At 42.3% G+C, this 19,837-nt stretch overlaps 1 protein-coding gene across 1 annotated transcript in view; it reads left to right on the forward strand.

Annotated features, from left to right (window-relative positions):
- Positions 1-19,837, forward strand: part of PKD1L1 (polycystin 1 like 1, transient receptor potential channel interacting) — a 94,073-nt gene that overhangs the window by 13,158 nt on the left and 61,078 nt on the right. Inside the window, exons 10-22 of the mRNA XM_039911958.1 lie at positions 297-457; positions 1,396-1,833; positions 3,056-3,118; positions 5,292-5,474; positions 6,650-6,727; positions 8,506-8,648; positions 9,378-9,498; positions 11,538-11,661; positions 14,747-14,942; positions 15,452-15,508; positions 16,596-16,808; positions 18,058-18,300; positions 19,703-19,816. Coding sequence (XP_039767892.1) covers positions 297-457; positions 1,396-1,833; positions 3,056-3,118; positions 5,292-5,474; positions 6,650-6,727; positions 8,506-8,648; positions 9,378-9,498; positions 11,538-11,661; positions 14,747-14,942; positions 15,452-15,508; positions 16,596-16,808; positions 18,058-18,300; positions 19,703-19,816 — 2,134 coding nt within the window. The remainder of the gene's footprint in view (positions 1-296; positions 458-1,395; positions 1,834-3,055; positions 3,119-5,291; positions 5,475-6,649; positions 6,728-8,505; positions 8,649-9,377; positions 9,499-11,537; positions 11,662-14,746; positions 14,943-15,451; positions 15,509-16,595; positions 16,809-18,057; positions 18,301-19,702; positions 19,817-19,837) is intronic.

The following is a 19,837-nucleotide window of genomic DNA, read 5'->3' on the forward strand; positions in this document are numbered from 1 at the left end:
GCAATTACTGTAGCTCCTGCTGGTTTAAGTGGAATAGAAAGGAGTGGGGGGGGTGAGGATTACCATAATCTTAGTTCCCCACATAATAGCCCTTCCTCTGTTTAGAGGTTGCAACAAATATGCAAAAAAGTGGGAAAATTATGAAAATAAAGATGGCAGTTGATAATATTTTAAATAATCATGAGACTGAAGAAATGATATCCCCCAATTTCGCTTTGCCTCCCCGCCCCGGCCACCAAAGAGCCCTAAGAATTTAATAAATAAGATGCAGATCTAACTAGTTTTGCATTTTGTAGATCAGTACATATATCGTGGGTCAGCTTTAAAGGCAATTCTGGAAACTGGAACGAAGAGCTTTCTTTTAAAGTTACTTGTGAAGACTGCGGTCAAATACTTGATGCTTCTTATAACTGGAATCTTTATTTGATCAATGCAACAGAACCAAATGATAGTGAAGGTAGGAATTACTGTTTATTTTTTATAGTCAACAGCTTATATTACTGACAAAGGAATTAAATGCCTATGTTAGTCAAGACGTGTCCCTGATTATTTTTCCAGTCTCCCTGCCTCTAGAACGTTTTTTAGAGAAGCAGCATAGCCTAGTGGAAAGAGCACAGACCAGGGAGTCAGAAGACCTGGGTTCTAATTCCACCTCTGCACTTGTCTGTTGTGTGACCTTGGGCAAATCACCTAACTCTCTGTGCCTCAGCTTCCTGGTTTGTAAAATGAGGATTTAATACCTGTTCACCCTCCTACTTAGACTGCGAGTGCTTTGTGGGACCAGGACTGTGTTCCATCTGCATATATTTTAACTACCCTTTTACTTAGTACAGTGCGTAGCACATAGTAAGCACTTAGCTTCCTCATCCACAAAAGCTGGATTAATACTGTGAGCCCCATGTGGATCATGGATTTTTTCCAGCCTGATTAGCTTGTATCTACCTCAGTGCTTAGTACGGTGCCTGGCACTTAGTAGCTGCTTAACAGATACCATAAAAATCATTATCAGATGTCTGCATATTGTCTGCATATTATCTTGAAAGTTTTACCAGTATCTCTATAGTCTAGAGGAAAAATTGAAGCTGAAGTCTAGTAAATGGGAACTTCTAGGCTTTGGGAAATTAGCAATTGAGATTTTACCTGTGTCTCAAGCTCTCACATATATCTTGATCCCATGATGAATATACAGGAAAAAATATCAATTGCTCTCCTCACAAACTGAAGATAAAAGTCTGAGGAACTGGGAGAGGATCTTGGTTAATGAGTGTGAGGAAGCCTGAAGAGAAACAGCTATAAAAATTCAATCCTGACCTTTTTTTATATATAAAATCAAGGAATACCAATTTTCACTATTTAATTTTTAACACCGTGATCATCATTCCTAATATTTTTCAGGACCATTTTGTAGCACGGTGGATTTTCTAGGCACGTCTGTCTTCTTGAGTCAGTTTTTGACTGTTCCACAAGAAACATCTGTAATGCTTGCTTCAAAGACAGATGTAGATTCTCCAGGAAAACAAATGATTCAACCTATTCCTACATCCATGACATTCTCACAGCAAATTTCTGGGAAGCCGTTCAGCCAGCCAGCTTTTCTTGTGGAAAAAAGCCCAGGTTCAGTGACAACCTCAGCCTCCTCCGATTCCATGAGCAGGCCAGCAACTGAAGTTCATTTGGTCCTTGCAGCTGATGTTCCTACGGAGAACAGCAGTTTTTCAGATGCAGATGATCTCATGCAGTTCATGTTACCTTACTCAGAACCGGAATTATTTGAAGAAGAATTTCTGGATCTCAGAGCTTCCCAGAATGAAAGATCATCAGGAAGTCTATCTGGTAATTACTTTGTCCCTTACATCTGTGAGTTTCGCCTCTCGTTCCTTGGAGAAGAAAAAGTGATTGATTGTGTGGGAAAGTCCTAATTGTGATCCCAAATATAAATCTCTATTTGGATTTTTATTAAAATGAGTTGAGGGTCACAATTTTTTTAAAAAATTTTCTACTGTCATTAACCTTCCTGGATTGACCACCTGTTACACTAAGAAACTTTTGTTTCATTCAGCTGGGATTGGTTATCCTTAGGTATATAGCACCAAACTAGGTCCAAAGTTAGCCATCCTGTTTTAAGAACAAGCCAAGGAAGATGGTGTTTAGAGACTTCAGTCAGGACCCATTTGATGGCTTTCTGAAGTGGAGCTGCGTGGCCTAGCAAATAGAGCACGGGCCTTTAAATCAGAAGGACCTGGATCCTAATCCCGGCTCTGCCACTTGTCTGTGCTGTGACCTTGGGCAAGTCACTTAACTTCTTGGTGCCTCAGTTACCTCATCTGTAAAATGGGAATTAAGAATGCGAGCCCTAGTGGGACTTGTGTGGAGAGCTGAAATTGGGAAAGAAACATAAGGAGAATGAAAGAACTGTTTTAAGTACACAGTAATACCAGACCTATGATAATCCTGCCTCCCAGGTGAAAACTGGGTGTCAGCTGCTGAGTACAGATCTGCATGGCCACTGCCATCAGGAAGGAAGTGGCTCTCTTTGAGCAAAAGCTTTGCATAAAAAGAGAGACAAGGATATAAAAGAGAAAAAGCACCAGTGTCAGTGTTTAAAACAGTGCTCACGTGACACATTAGTAAGCGCTCGACAAATGCCATAATAAATAATGCCAGTTGCCGCATACATTAAGCACATCCACAAGATACAACTTTTTTGTGTGCCCAATGTGGCCATAACTGTGGATCTCACAGTGTCCTTTTCAGCCACCCATCCACTCAGAAGTGAACTTCACCATCAGCGATGTCTTTCCGTATAAAGGACTACTGAAAGTAAATGTCCCATTTAATTCCAGGGGATTTAGATGCCTTTGTTCTAAAGGGCAGCTAAGTCTTTAAAATCTATTTAAAGAAATTAGAGTCAGAAAGCTCTGCCCCTAAATTGAGTTGGGAAGAGCTGAGCTTCAAATCCTGGGGAGCTTTTGCCAGCGTGAGAGAGCTTCTTTGAAAATGAAACCACCTTGACGGGCGGCTGCTTTTCCAGTGGTGCTTTTGTTCTCTCCGATAGATTTCGACCTTTATTATGGAAACATCAAGGAAGCTGTGGAACCACCACGGGGAAGACAGCCAGGTGAAAATTGTTTTATCACAGTTATTGTTGTAGAAATTCTAGTTTTTGTTGGCAAGCCTTAGGTTTCTGTGTTTTTGTACTGTATCGGTTAGTCAATGATGATTTTCATTCAATCATTTAATCAGTGTTATTTATTGAGTGCTTACTGTGAGGAGGGCATGATACTAAGCGTGTGAGAGAGTGTGATGCAATGGAGTTGGTAGGCGTGAGCAAGGATCTTATATTCTAATAATGTACTATTTTTAAGCTATTTAAATCGGCTTTGTCTCTGATCGGGAGGACTTTGGTTCATTGGTTTTGCTGTGTGATCTGGAGCAGATCACTTTACTATTTGGTGTCCTCTGTATCTCACCTTCCATGGAGAATTGCTTATCCAGGTATAGCCTCAATAGCATTCTCCAGGAAATCTCCAGCCTGGGAACTGATAACAGACCAGAGGCGTTATGAGATTAAAATGGCTCTTCCTCTCCCTCTTAGACCTTGGGACTCTAGATTTCAGCCAAGGGTGGCCATTGACAATTCTTGGGGATACTGGATCCCCAGATGTAGATGGTATTATGTATATTTCACTGGGCACACCACGTGATGTAATCTCCCATGGAACATTTTGTAGACATCCACTCAAATCAGGAGATCCCTGTTCCACCCTCCTTGCTCCAAAGCCTTGTGCTCCTCCCATGTCCCATCTGAGCATGGTCACTCTTTCCATCCTACAGAACCTAAGCAGCAGGAGCTGAGGTGGAGGGAGGCCGGGGCAGAAAATGAAGATGCTCGATAGAAAGTCGTCCAGGGACCTGTCTGTATTGGACAAAGACAGACCAGATGGAAATCAGATTGTCCCCAAAATGAAGCCAGAGAAGTGACCAATCTCCCTAATCCTCACCTACCATTCCGTGGGAGAACCTCTTTTTGCCCAGTCCTGGAATTGAGGGCTGGCAGAAGTCTGCCTACTCCACATATAAGATGTTGGAAACATTGGGGCAGTTGAACTAAGAACAGCTCAGCTGGGAGCAGTGAGGAGTTTGAGGACTCTTTTATATAGCTGTTATTTTTGCAGAATTTACTCTCTTATTCTTTCCCTGGCTCTTTTCTCCTGCCACGCTTTAGATCATGAGGCCCCTGTAGGCCAATGAACACATCTGAAATGCACATAATACCATCTACATTTGGGGATTCAGTATCCCCAAGAATTGTCAATGGCCACCCTAGACTGAAACCTAGAGTCCCAAGGTCTGAATCTGAATGTTTTTATATTTCTTCCCATTGTCTAGTACCGCTCTTACTGGTTCATACCCCCTGTAGACTCTAATGTTCTCATGGGCAGGTATTGTGTCTACCAATTCTATTGTATTGTGTTTTCTCAATCAGTACAGTGCTCTGCATACAGTAAGCTCTTAATAAGTACCGTTGATTGAATGGTTGATAGTCCTGATCTTCCTCTCCTCTGTGTGGATCACCATCCAGATGCACCAGCTCTGAAGTGTGCAGGTTAGAACTGGAACAAACCCCTGGTCCAGTGACGTTCAGCTTTGTGTCTCCCTGCTCTAGCGAGCTCTCAGGAAACAGCTCTTTGAAGGAGGCACAATTAGACCAAGAAACCAGTGGAGCTGGAGGAAAGAAAACACTATGGAAGAGATGAAAGAGGACTGCTCTAGCCGTACCGGAGCTCCAAAGTGGAGTAGTCAACTTTAAATTCTACTGAGACGTGAAGAGACCATTTTAAGCCATTATTTTCCATTAGCATTTTTGTCTTCTGAATTTATTTATCATCCCTGCAACTCCATTATCAAATTAAATACGGTATAAAGCCGAGTCAGTTAACCACATTTCTTTGACAGGAATTACTGCCAGAAATTGCATCTGAGCTCTCCCCCTCTAAGTGCTCTGCTCACTGTGGGCAAGAATGTGTCCTTTGTTGTTATACTCTTCTCTCCCAAGAGCTTAGTACAATGCTTTGCACACAGTAACCTCTTAGTACAAACGAATGAATGAATGAATGAATGAATGAATGAATGAATGAATGAATGAGCGAGCTATGCCCTATCTTTAGCAACTTTGTCAGAGAATATCCAAAAACACTTATTAGATCAGAAATCTAAACATTTTGATTTTGAAGTTTTAAAATGTGCTATGACGACTATTTTCCTCAACATTTATCTGATTTACTTTTTAGGGTATACCAATAGTATTTCAGGACCAGTTATAAATGAAGAAACAAACTCCTTTTCCACTGAAGAGGAAGGTTATAATCTCATTGATTCTTTCTACTCTACTGACAGTGCTGGATCATCACTTATGGTTGACTGGTCCAAATCACCCATCGATACAGATGTTTTTCAAAGTTTTACTTCATCGGGTAAGTTTCATTTAATGCTTTGTGATATTGTTTCCCAATAAATGGAACAATGATTTAGAAATGAAATCTTTCCACCCCACCCAAATTTTCATTCCGGTTGAAGAGAATTTGATTTTCTTGAGCGTCCTTAATTAGAGATTATTTAGACAATCAGTCAGAGCTCACCGTGAAACAGCAGTTGTAGGGGAGGTGTATTTTCCTTTATTCTACCAGATCATGTGTATTTGATTTCAGAATCCAGTGTGTTTTCAGAGGGGGAAGGGCCTTTACTGAGCACTTACTGTGTGCAGAGCACTGTACTAAACACTTGGGAGAGTACAATACAACAATAAACAGACACAATCCTTGCCCACAATGAGCTTGCAGTCTAGAGGGAGAGGCAGATTTTAATATATGATGTGTGTCCCTATTGATAAGTAAGTGGTTTGGTGTAACACCAGAGAATCATTCACAACCAACCAGTTCTTCAGGTTCTCTCAGCTTTGATCGGACTCAGATCTGGAGACTGGTGGTAAATCATTTATTATTTATTTTTAAATTATAAATAATTATAAATTAAATTAAATATTTATTATTTTGAAAGAAAAAACTACCAGATGTGACAAAATATGAGAAAGACTCATTCATTTATTCACTCGTATTTACCGAGCACTTACAGTGCGCAAAGCCCTGTACTATGTGCTCGGGAGAGTACAATGCAACAATAGAAACACTCATTCCCTGCCCACAGTGAGCTTACAGTCTAGAGGCGCAGACCGACATTAATATAAATAAATTACTTAAAGGCCATTTTGGTTTCAACCATCTTATTGATGGTTGTTCTTGAGAGCTGTACTAGAATCAGCCAATCAATCAGTGGTATTTATTGAGCACTTACTGTGTGCCGAGTACTGTACTAAGCAGTAGGGAGAATACAACAGAGTTGGTAGACAAGTTCCCTGCCCACAGTAAGCTTATAGTCTAGAGAAGGAGGCAGACTATATGCATAAATAATTCATAGATATGTACTTGGGTGTTGCAGGGCTGAGGATGTTTCAGAATTGCCTAATACGAATGAAGAGACAGTTTTTCAAATGAAGTAGTCAAATCCAGAAATCAAGGCATACGGTTTCTGGGCAGAGGTGAAACGTTCTGAAATCACCATTCCCATATGTACATCTTTTTTTCTCCATTAGGTATCACATCCCAAAGAGTGACAATTAAGCCATTTGTGTTGAGAGGTGGAGAGATGTACATGATAGAAGCTTCTGTGGGTAAGCAGAACAGTGCTTCTGATTCTTTTAAATGGACTTCACTCTGCTTCTAGGAAAAAACAGAAGATTTGGGGTTTCACCTTTAATTTAGTCTCCTCAAATTTCAAGTGCATTCCCAGTATTTAGGGACGGTCTATGAATCTCAGGTGACTTTTCATTCATTCATTCAATAGTATTTATTGAGCGCTTACTATGTGCAGAGCACTGTACTAAGCGCTTGCGATGAACAAGTCGGCAACAGATAGAGACAGTCCCTGCCGTTTGACGGGCTTACAGTCTAATCGGGGGAGACGGACAGACAAGAACAATGGCACTAAACAGCGTCAAGGGGAAGAACATCTCGTAAAAACAATGGCAACTAAATAGAATCAAGGCGATGTACAATTCATTAACAAATAAATAGGGTAACGAAAATATATACAGTTGAGCGGACGAGTACAGTGCTGTGGGGATGGGAAGGGAGAGGTGGAGGAGCAGAGGGAAAAGGGGAAAATGAGGCTTTAGCTGCGGAGAGGTAAAGGGGGAATGGCAGAGGGAGTAGAAGGGGGAAGAGGAGCTCAATCTGGGAACGCCTCTTGGAGGAGGTGATTTTTAAGTAAGGTTTTGAAGAGGGAAAGAGAATCAGTTTGGCGGAGGTGAGGAGGGAGGGCGTTCCAGGACCGCGGGAGGACGTGACCCAGGGGTTGACGGCGGGATAGGCGAGACCGAGGGACGGCGAGGAGGTGGGCGGCAGAGGAGCGGAGCGTGCGGGGTGGGCGGTAGAAAGAGAGAAGGGAGGAGAGGTAGGAAGGGGCAAGGTGATGGAGAGCCTTGAAGCCTAGAGTGAGGAGTTTTTGTTTGGAGCGGAGGTCGATGGGCAACCACTGGAGTTGTTTAAGAAGGGGAGTGACATGCCCAGATGGTTTCTGCAGGAAGATGAGCCGGGCAGCGGAGTGAAGAATAGACCGGAGCGGGCGAGAGAGGAGGAAGGGAGGTCAGAGAGAAGGCTGACACAGTAGTCTAGCCGGGATATAACGAGAGCCCGTAATAGTAAGGTAGCCGTTTGGGTGGAGAGGAAAGGGCGGATCTTGGCGATATTGTAGAGGTGAAACCGGCAGGTCTTCTAAATAGCAGTTTATTCTATATGACCGCAACTCCTCAAGAAACTCCAGTGGTTGCCCATCCACCTCTGCATCAATCAGAAATTCCTTACCATTGGCTTTAGAGCACTCAAACAGCTCCCTCTCTTTCCTTACTTTGAATAAGAATATTCGAAGAATTTGAAATAAGAATCCCATAACTGAGCAAATTCCTCCTTTCCTTCAATGATAGTGTAAGGGAGCATGGTTTTCCCAAAGGAAATTCTCTTTGGGATGACTTAAATAGTATTGATTCCTCAGCCTTAGAGTATGTGGGAATATTCCCCTGGAGAGATTCTTATGTGGATGCTGATACGTGTGAACCTTCTCCTTGAGCAGTTCCAGAGGTGGTCAGATTGTCCGCCCTGGACTCAGAGGGCTCAGTGAGGGTGTCATGCTGCTTCTATTCGGCAACTGCCACACGACACGCCCAGTATAGCCTCCTGGACCATTAGTAACAACACCTTCTTTAAAGCTTCTTTTCAGCTTTTAACTTAATCTTAGTTTTAGTGGCCTGATTATAGTCCATTACTTGTGTAGTTCACAGCTCAGAAGTGGTTCCATGATGATAATCTCACAGTAGATTTAGATCCTTTCTTTAGCTTTTACCTTTGTCGGCCAATACTGTGGATTTGACATCTGACATTTTTCTCTCTTTAGCCTCAAACCACAACCTTTTAGGTAAAGCACAGTTATATTTTGCCGTCAATGAAATTCCACAGGGGATGACCTGCCAAGTACAGCCCAGCAATGGTTCTGAGGCCAATACAGTCTTCAGTGTCTTCTGCACGTCAGGCCAAGCGGTACTGCTTACTTATTCCAATCTATAATGCTGTCATCAATGGGGAAATATGTTTTCAGCAGCCATTACTGACGGTCGATCTTTGATATTTTAAACCCACTCTTCACTAGAACGGGAATTGTTTTTCCTATTTGGTGGTTCACTAAAGCAGTGATTCTTCATGGGTATGTTTTCCTTGAATACAAGGCCTCTATGTCTTTGAAATAATATTACTACAACTTCTAATGCTCTGCACACAATAAACTATCAATAATTATTGACAGAATGAATAATAGTATTTGTTAAACCCTTATTTTGTGGGGCAGTACAATCAGTCAATCAGTAAGGTTGTTTTGGTGATAGAACCTTTGATAGGAGAGACAAAATCCAAATTCCACTCCAACTCATTTTTATGGATCACTGGATCTTGAGCAGTTGGCCTCTATTTTAGAGTGAATGAATGCTGTAGGAAGTGTCCCTCAAGTTGGGTATCTGGTGTTGAACAATTAAAACATATTGTAATTAGGGTGGTTATTCTTTCCCTGCTGGATGTTCATCATTCTGATAAATGATAACATAACTCATGCTGTTTTGTCTGCTGTTCCCTTATAGGAACATTTCTTTAACTGGGTCCTTTGAGAATTAGGAGATGAGGCCATAGTTGTTCGACTGGTACTTTATGGAATTTCACATAAAATAATTCTGCTGTTGTTTACTTTGTCTTTAATGTTTCCGATCTAACGGAGGGTAGGACTTCCATTATGAATTCAGTTACTCTATCGGAAACTCCTCCAGAATGCCTCTGTACCGAGGGAGAGATATCCAGTATTATTTTACTTTGCCAGCTGGTGAGCCACTAGATGATTACAGAGGTAAGTGGTATTGTCATGGTTTTGGTTTAATTTCTCACAACCTTTTTAATTTCTAAAGACTGTGAGCTCGTGGTGGGTGGGGAGTGTGTCTGTTCATTGTTATAGTGTACACTCCCAAGCGTTTAGTACAGTGCTTTGCACATAGTAAGCATTCAATAGATAAAATTGAATGAATGAAGGAATAAAGGGGTTTAGCTGTATCCTAATTGTGTTATTTCTTAAGCACTTACTTTATGCCAAACATTCTGCTAAATGCTGAGGAGGTATGATATATGCAGATTGGACACAGTCTCTGTCCCACATGAGGCTCACAATCAAATAGAGAAAGAGAGTGGGTAGTTTAATTCCATTTTACAGATGAGGAAACTGAGGCACAGAGGAATTTGCTCATGTTTTACAGCAGGTAAGTGACAGGACCCGGATTAGAACCTAGGTCTCCTGACTCCCAAGCCTGTTCTCCATCCATTAGGTCACTCATAATATCAAATCTCATTTCTCCAGAACCAACTCTTGGTAGTGGCTTACTCGTTAGTTGTAAAGGATCTAAAATCAAAGATGTAATTCTTGACCCCGAGGTCTAGATTTGTACCCCAGGAAGGGCATAAGCATATATTATTATGGCAGGATTTGTCTGTCGGACTTTTTCAAGTCAACTCAACAGAAATCACTTCCTCCTCCTCATTCAGTCAATCAGTCAATGGTATTTAATGAACACTTCTTGTGTGCAGAGCACTGTCTTAAGGGCTTGAGAGAGTACAGTACAACGGAGTCAGTAGACACATTCCCTGCCCACAAGGAGCTTACAGTTTAGCGGGGGAGATAGTCAAATAAATTGTGGCTAGGTACATAATCGCTGTGGGGCTGAGGGTGGGGCGAATATCAAGTGAATAAGGGGGAACAGATCCAAATGCATAGGTGACGCAGAATAATAACAATAATAATAGTAATGGTATTTGTTAAGCGCTTACTATGTGCCAAGCACTGTTCTAAGTGCTGGAATAGATACAAGGTAATCATGTTGTCCCATTCACAGTCTTAATCCCTATTTTAATGATGAGCTAACTGAAGTACAGAGAAGTGAAGTTACTTGCCCAAGGTCACACAGCAGACAAGTGGCGCAGCCGGGTTTAGTGCCCACGACCTCTGGCTCCCAAGCCCGGGCTCTTTCCACTAAGCCATGCTGCTTCTCTGCTTCTTTGCAGAAGGGAGAGAGTTGAGTATCAGGGTCCAGGGAGGGAGGCAGAGGTGGGGATTAGGGACAGCTACTCCCCAGGAATAGTTACTGGACTCTAAAAGAGCGGCAGTGTGGCTCAGTGGAAGGAGCCCGGGCTTGGGAGGCAGAGGTCATGGGTTCTAATCCCAGCTCTGCCACTTGTCAGCTGTGTGACTGTGGGCGAGTCACTCCACTTCTCTGGGCCTCAGTTACCTCATCTGTAAAATGGGGATTAACTGTGAGCCTCACGTGGGACAACCTGATGACCCTGTATCTTCCCCAGTGTTTAGAATAGTGCTCTGCACATAGTAAGCGCTTAACAAATACCAACTTTATCATCATTATTATTATTATTATTAAAAGAGAATCTCTGAGCTCCCCTTGGCACTTCATAATTGTTGTATTTGTTAAGCACTTACTATGTGCCAGGCACTGTATTAAGGGCTGGGGTGGATACAAGCAAACTGGGTTGGACATAGTCCCTGCCCCACAGTCTTAATCCCCATTTTGCGGGTGAGGGAACTGAAGCCCAGAGAAGTGAAATGACTTGCCCGAGGTCACACACCAAACAAGTGATGTAGCCGGGATTAGAACCCAGTTCCTTCCGATTCCCTGACCCGTATTCTATCCACTAGGCCATGCTGCTTCTCGATTACATTCCATTATCTTTTATCCAGGGGTGAGGTCCAAGAGTTAGGCATTTCTTCTCACCTTGAGATAGCCAGGGGAAGCCATCTTCCCAAGTAATGAAATGACTGTCAAGTAGTGAGGGCAGGATGGAAGAGAATGTCAATCATTCTGAAACGTGTTTGCTGCTTTGTTTTAGTAACAATTTACACTGAGGTAACCAATGGGCGTGGCTCCAAGTCACAGCCCTGTGCTGTTGATGTGACTGTGTTGCCAAGATTTGTTAGAAGCTCGTCTTCAAGTTACAGCCCCGAGGAAGATCTGTAAGTATCCTTTTTCTTGGGAAAACCCAGAAAACTTACGTTTCTTTACAATGTACTGCCAGTGGAGCTCAACTGAGATCAATCGTAATTGTAATTGTTGGATTTTTCCAAGTCAGCTCGGGAGAGATCACTTCCTCCCAATCAGTCATTCAATCAATCAGTCGTATTTATGGAACACTTATTGTGTGCAGAGCACTGTACAAACAATTACACTTTCAGAAGGACATACTCTAATTCCTTAACAGTGTCCTGTCCCACAAGTTTCCTGAAAACATTTGTTATAGAAAAACTGAGGATACTTGAACTCTGATCGAGTGCTGCCTGCTGCTGAGATGGAAACTAAAAGAATAAATAAGAAGGAAAATTGCAGTAATTTGGTAGCTAAGAATTTAAGTGGCTTAACACTGACTCTGATATTTCAATCTGAAAAATACACATAACAATAATAATAATAATTTTTATTAAATGCTTACTTTTTGTGATATTTTTAAGCACTTGCCATGGGCCAGGCACACAGTACTAAGCGCTGAGGTGGGTACTCGTTAATCAGGTTGGACACAGTCCCTGTCCCACATGGGGCTCACAGACGTCATCCCCATTTTACTGGTAATTGAGGCACAGAGGAAGTGAAGTGACTTGCCCAAGGTCACACAGCAGACGAGTGGAAGAGCAGGAATTAGGACCCACGACCTTCTGACTCCCAGGCCCCGGCTCTATCCATTACACCATGCTGCTTCTTTCTACATGGGCAGTATAAAATGTAGCCCCTGCCTTCCTGGAGTTTACAATCTAATGGGGGGAGACAAGGGGGCACAAATTACCAAATACACAAGAGGTGAAAGAATACGTTTGTAAATACAATAATAAAAAGAAAATGAATCATAAACAAATATACTCTTAAATGTTAGAGTCGTGACTGATGGGGAGGTATGACCAGGAAGATGGGGAATTCGTGAGAGGAAAGGCTCTCAGAGGAAGAGCTGAATGCTTATGAGGATGTCAAAAGTTTTGGGGGTGATGATTGGCCCAGTCTGAGCAGGGCAACAGAAGGGGAAATTGAAGCTTTCTGTCAAGAAGTTTACTTGGCCTCAGAGGAGAAATTCATTTTCATGCCTTGTCACTCACTCTTGGAGTGGCTGTTTCACTGGTGACACCGACTGGAGCCCAACCAATTCAAAGGGAGGAATGGAACAAAAGGGAACTCAAGAGGAAGGGTTAGATGCAGAGGAAGAATTATCTCTTGCTTCCTGCCTACAAACCGAAGTCAGTGTCTTGGCCTGTAGTCTAGGAAAGTCATGAGGTGAGTCTTGCCGGAGGTGAAAAGATAAGTGAACGCTACTTTTGGCAGGGGGTTACCTAGATTAAGTTAAGGACCAGTAAAATCCCCTAATAGCTGGAGTCACGTTTATTGAGCAGCTGCTTGGTTCCGGACACTCCTTTAAGCTGAGAACAGTGGGGAGAGAAGTGGGGAGGGAACCCAGCTGGCCCTTCCTTCCATACTCTCTCCTGCCCCAAAACCTGTGCAGTTACGCTGCTGTTGTGAGGTAAAAATAACCGGGACCTGCCCCAGCTAACTTCTGCCCTAACTCTCGGTCAGTAGGGGAAACTACTCACCCTGTCCAAGAAGATGCGAAATAAATGACTTACCCCACCGCTTCAACAAGTTCACCTGCCATCTTAGACCGATAAGAGCTATAAATATTCTCCTCTTTCCACACAGAATTTGAAACTGTGTTGCTTTCCCTCTACCTGTTCCCTCTCTTTTCACGTCTTTCTCCCCTGCTTGGCTAAGCTCTTTAAAGGCTGCTTATTACAGTTCTCTGCACGTACTAAATGCTCAATAAATACACTTGATGGAATGATAAAACCTGATTTTTTTTGTTCACAACCATTAGAACAATTCTATGCACTGGAGAAGATTTGATCTCTTCTGTTTCATTTACATTAGAGGAAGCCTAACATATTAACTGTGAGCATATACTGAAAGAAAGACTAACAGTCTCCATCGCTCTCGCCCATTTCTGAAGAGGTTTCAGCTGCTGCTCTGTCCATTTCCGAAGAGGTTTCGGCTGCTGCTTTGTCCATATATAAAAGTGGGACTCTAAAGACTGTGATTCCCCTAGGCAATCAATCACTCAGCGTTATTTATTGTGTGCAGAATGCTGTACTGTTTGGAAGAAAACAATAGAATATGTTGACTTGAACTCTGCCCTCAAGGAGCTTACAGCCTAGTGGAGGAGACAGACATTAAAATAAATTGCAGTTAAGGGAGGCAACAGACCAGTAGGAAGTGCAGGTCTGAACTCCCTGTTTTGAACCTATTTCTGTTGCACTTTAGCCTCCCTGGTACCTTTGCTCTCAATAGGTCGTCCCATTTCAGGTAGATTTAGACCATTCTGGTCTTCCTCCTGCTGCTGTTTCCCAGCTGGGAACAGGTAGAGCAGATTTTCCGGAGGGAAGCAGTGTGGCCTAGTGAAAGAACACGGGACTGGGAATCAAAGAATCTGTGTTCTAATCCCAGCTCTGCCTCTTGCCTGCTGGGTGACTTGTCAAGTCACTTTTCTGTGGTTCAGTTTCGTCATCTGTAAAATGGAGATTAACTCCTACTCCCTCCTACTGGGGGCCTCAAGTGGGATAGGAACTGTATCCAACCTGATTATCTTAGTATCTGCCCTAGCATCTAGTACAGTGCTTGGCATACGGTAAGCGCTTAATCAATATTGTCATAATTATTTTCCGAAATTGTGCTTCAGTTGGTCATCGAAGTATCCTTTCTGCCTACCCTGCCTATCATAATCCCCAAGGCAGAAGTTGTTTGGATATCCTATTGTCACCCACCTTCAATTGAATGAATTGTATTTATTGAGTGCTTATTGTGTGCAGAGCATTGTACTAAGTGCTTGGGAAGTGCAATACAGCAATAAAGAGAGACAATCCCTGCCCACAAAGGGTTCACAGTCTAGAGGACCACACATGTCCATCCTTTAGCTCATCAGCATACATCTCTTGAAGTAGTCGTAGACTATCTCTACAATTCCTCTATATGGCCACTCTAATAGTGCTGGTAATCTTTTAATTTTTTTAGATATAGTTCGGGTCTGAAAAATCTTTCCACCCTTTTACTGATGGGTAGCTATACAGAAATAAGAAATTACGTCACCGTGCTCACCAGAGTTCTGAATCGTTTATATGCGGAGGACAGAGACACAGATCCAGACAAACCGTCGCAAATAAGGAGTGCATTGATTTCTTCAGTATGCAACTTGCCTTTCCAAGAGCAGGTATAAATTTCTGAGGAATGACTTGGGTGCATAAACGAGCCTCCCTAGGTTTGCTGTCTTATCACTGTTCTTATTATAGTACTCCTTCCTACTAGTAAGTAGTTCTTATTAAAAATGAAACTGTGTTGAAGACCAGCAGAGAAACTGTGTTTCCCCGGCTGTGGAGGACACAGCTGCCTGAGGAATGATAGTCATAGGATTATACCCAGGTTTGGGAAAAATTGGAAAGGTGAGCAGGGGATAGATAGGTGGGTTAAGGGACTTTGCCCCACACGATTCCTGGGAGTATAGAAGGGTCAGGATTGGGGGTGAAAAAAACACAGTTATCTGTTAATTCTAGGCAGCTTTCCCAAACTAGAGCTGTTTTCCTAAAGAACTCAGATGTAGAAATTTTATTCAAACCCTTGAATAATAAGTGATAACTTATAATCAATAAAAGTTTTCATCTAGGTTGCTTTGGTATAAGAAGGAATCACTCATTTTCCAGTATTATTTGTTTTTTTCCTCAGGAAGAACTTACGGATTCGGTTCTAATGCTGACTGATCTTATAAGCACTGCCACAGAGGTGAATCATATGCCTGAAGTTCGACATGACACAGCCATTCAATGTTTTTTTTACTTCAAGGCGGGGTTTCTTCCTGTTTGCTTAATTGTAAGAGCCTCTGGTCTGGTCTCATATGTGGTATTGAATAAGGAGCCAGTAATGCAAACTAGAGCAATTTTTAGTGTTTCCTTTCTAGAGGTTTACTTCTGGCAATATCAACAGCAATAGAAATTCATTATTAGATTCAGATTGCATCATTTAGTGTGCTGTTGTTTTTCAATGGTATTTGTTAAGCGCTTACTATATTCATTCATTCATTAGTATTTATTGAGCGCTTACTATGTGCAGAGCACTGGACTAAGCACTTGGAATGTACAATTCGGCAACAGATAGAGACAATCCCTGCCCAATGACGGGTTCACAGTCTAAATGGGGGAGACAGACAGCCGAGCGAAACAGAACAAGACAAAAACAAGACAACATATGTCAAACACTGTTCAAAGTGCTGGGGTAAGTACAAGTTAATTAAGTCGGACACAGTCTCTGTCCCTCATGGGGCTCACAGTCTAAGTAGGAGAGGCAACAGGAGAACTGAAGCACAGAGAAGTTAAGTAATGTTGGTATTTGTTAAGCGCTTACTATTTGCAGAGCACTGTTCTAAGCGCTGGGGTAGACATAGGGGAATCAGGTTGTCCCACGTGGGGCTCACAGTCTTAATCCCCATTTTACAGATGAGGTAACTGAGGCACAGAGAAGTTAAGTGACTCGCCCACAGTCACACAGCTGACAAGTGGCAGAGCTGGGATTCGAACTCATGACCTCTGACTCCAAAACCCGTGCTTTTTCCACTGAGCCACACTGCTTCTCTAAGTGGCTTGCCTAAGGTCACACAGCAAGGATTTGGAAGAGCCGGGAATAGAACTCAGGTCCGCCTGTGTTCTTTCCACTAGGCCATGCTGCTTCTCGTGTGTGAAAGATGCCTCCCTGAAAATGACTGTTAGAAATGGCATTTTTTGGTTTCCAAGTATAACAAAAGAAAAGGGGAATGTTCTGCTTTAGTAAGGCTGTATAAGAACATTTACTCAGCTGTATTTTTCTTTCCATCTAGGTAACTTTCAGTAGTGCAGTGCAGATCATCAAATACGTAAAACAGTTCACCAACCATAACACATTCTCTGGCATATTTGTGTTGGATAAAGAGCTGACCACTAAGTTGGTCTTTCTGGCATCTGGTGTCTTGAAGATTTCTGAACAGGAAGAATCTGCGCATGCTGAATATCTGATGTCAGAGGGAAGCAAGGTCATCACAGATGTGACACTAGTAAGTCACATTTTCCTTCCTGAGTAAAATATTCCTTTGTACTAAGGCAGGTGATAAATTAGGAAACAGGCTTCTTACTTTTCTGAACAATAAAATGAAGGAGTTTATTGCTAAAGGACTTGAATTCTTTGTTGGGGATACTTATCGTATGTTTGAAAAGGTAGATTTTGAATTTCCAGTAATGCGTGCTAGAGTCTTAGCCATGATATCGCCAGAAAAAAACTTTTCTTTCCTGGATATTTTAGTTCACAGAAAAAGGGATATTAGTGAGATGTTTGCCTTGGGTTTTTGAATTTCCTACTTAAGATCATATTATTTACCTGTTATACTTGTTATAAGCTTTCCTAGTATATTCACTGTGAATTAACGCTTTAAAGAAAAGAAAATACCTGTATTCAATAAAAAATAATATGAATTATTTCCATATTGGGTCACGAATGGAATGGCTCTGAAAGATGTTGGCCTTATTAATCCTTCTTTTTTTTAATGGTATTTGTTAAGCGCTTATTATGTGCCAGGCATTGTATTAAGCATTGGGGTAGATACAAGATAATCGGTTTGGACACAGTCCCTGTCCCCGTGGATCTCATAGTCTTAATCTCCATTTTATCGATGAGGTAACCGATGCACAGGGAGGTTGACTTGCCTAAGGTCACACAGCAGATTAGTGTCAGAGCTGGGATTAGAACCCAGATCCTTCTGACTCTCAGGCCTGTGCTCTTTCCACTAGACCACACTGCTTCACAGCTAAAATGGGGACCCTTGAAATGATTTATTTTCCTTCTAATTAAACTATGAGAATTTGAAATAAATATAGATTAACCCAACCCCTGGGTGACACTCTTGCTCTTAGTCCCCTGGGCACGGACCCCCTCGAACTCTGAGTCCCATATGGAGCAGGGAGTGGATTTGTCCTGTTCATCTCTATCTTATCCAGCACTTAGTACAGTGCTTGGCACATAGGACTGAAACAAATACCACAGCTGTTTATTATTATTGCTCTGCTCAGAAGCTCACAATTGGTCCTGGAGGGGAAAGAATGGGGATTGGGGTTCTCCCTAGTCTAGGGGACCCCTTAGAGTGTGGGAGAGAAATAATTCTAAAACCAGGGTTATGAGATTCTTTGTTCTCTTTTGCATCACCAGCTCTTCGTTCTATCACTGTTATCTCTGTGTGCTTTTTGTGTGGAGTCAAAACTACATCTGTACTGATCACCTCAACTTTGACATCATGAACTGCTTTATTTCAGAGATATATCTCCTCGAGTAAGGAAAATCAGATTAGTATCAGCACGGGGCAGTTAGAACTTCAGACCACTCTGCATTCCACCTTTCGGAGGACCAAGCTCACCGTTGGCTCCACCAAGTTCCACTTACCAGATGCTTTGGATCAGCAAGTCATTCCTAGATCTGGATTGTTCCAACAGTGCTTTATCAGTCAAATAATATACTTCAGGAAAAACCCATATTTCTGGAGAACGGCTCCTGTTCAGGTATGATCTGGTACTTTGGCCATGAACTATTAATGTTCGTCTCCCAGTCTCCAAGATCAGGAGAGTTTCTTTATAGGAAATAGCATAATTTATGGAGAATTGGGTGGGGGCTGTTTGGAGTGATTCTTCTTACCTGAAAGAAGCAACCCTCCTTGGTATTCTGAACTGATTGAGTACCTTCCCTTGAAAAAGGAGTCCAACGGAAAAAAATTTCCATAGCTATGCACACAGACATCCGAACATTCTCTTCCTGAGTAATAAAAAGAAATTGGAAAGTCGAGTATTGATTTACAAATATTCATTGGGTCATGCTGTCATACTGTTTACTTAGGGTTATTTTCTTGTTATTTCAGATGATAAAGTAATCCTCAGGGGTGAAATTTCGTTGGTATTCTCGCTCATCTCTGATAGGATAGCTGAAGTCCATGGGATTTTTTTTTTCACTTGAAATTAGCCTGTGTAGTAATCTCTTCTGAAATTATAGATTTCAGCCAAGCAAGATCTGCTCTGAAACGTCCATGTTGAACAGTGAAATGTAGGAGATGCTCCTTTAGGTCCTTTAAGTCCTAGAAGAAAATGGCCTGACAAATTTAGGCTGTGAGCTGCAAGAAGCTGTTTGATGTTTAGTCTGTATTGATTACCCGTCTGCTTCTTGATTCACTTGAATATGTTGACTTTAGTCTACCGGGACGGGGCATCTTCTTGAAGGTTAGAGAGTGGGGGGGAGAGGAGAAGCAGCGTGGCTCAGTGGAAAGAGCACGGGCTTTGGAGTCAGCGGTCATGGGTTCGAATTCAGGCTCTGCCATTTGTCAGCTGTGTGACTGTGGGCAAGTCGCTTCACTTCTCTGTGCCTCAGTTACCTCATCTGTAAAATGGGGATGAAGACTGTGAGCCCCAAGTGGGACAGCCTGATTCCCCTGCATCTACCGCAGCGCTTAGAACAGTGCTCTGCACATAGTAAGCGCTTAACAAATACCAACATTATTATTAAGAGAGCCTTACAAATCCTCAATTGCTACTGGGAATTTTATTTCAGGGCTTCGAGTGTGCATGGTGTATGACAACAGTATCTGTGTGGCCAAACCCTGAGAATTTAGGTGATTCTAACCCTGATACTCACTAAATAAGACCGGGGTCCACCCTGTCCTAAGTAGAGTTCAATCCAAAATGGACCCCCAAACTACGACTCGTCCCCCAAAGCCTCTGACTCCCAGAAGTGACCCTTTTGATTGTCCCAATAAGTATGCTCTTTCTCCGCCCATCCTCATGGCACTGATAGTGAAGGGGTCTGCAATCTCAGACTTCCCGTCCACCCTAAATCCTAGCGGCTTGCTTAATAAAGAATCCTCATTTTGGAAAATTTGTTTTTGGTTGAACGTGTTGGAATGTGTTGTTTTCGAAGATTGCTGGGGACGCCGCTGACCTGAGCCTCTACAGCTGCGCTAGCAGAAGGAAGATCAATATACAGAGACTTGTAAATCCAGTCACAGTAGAGTTTGAAAGGAAAGATACTGAGGTAAAAGTAACTAGAGTTTCC

The sequence above is a fragment of the Ornithorhynchus anatinus genome, chromosome 4, assembly GCF_004115215.2.
Source record: "Ornithorhynchus anatinus isolate Pmale09 chromosome 4, mOrnAna1.pri.v4, whole genome shotgun sequence".
In the NCBI taxonomy this organism is placed as follows: domain Eukaryota; kingdom Metazoa; phylum Chordata; class Mammalia; order Monotremata; family Ornithorhynchidae; genus Ornithorhynchus; species Ornithorhynchus anatinus.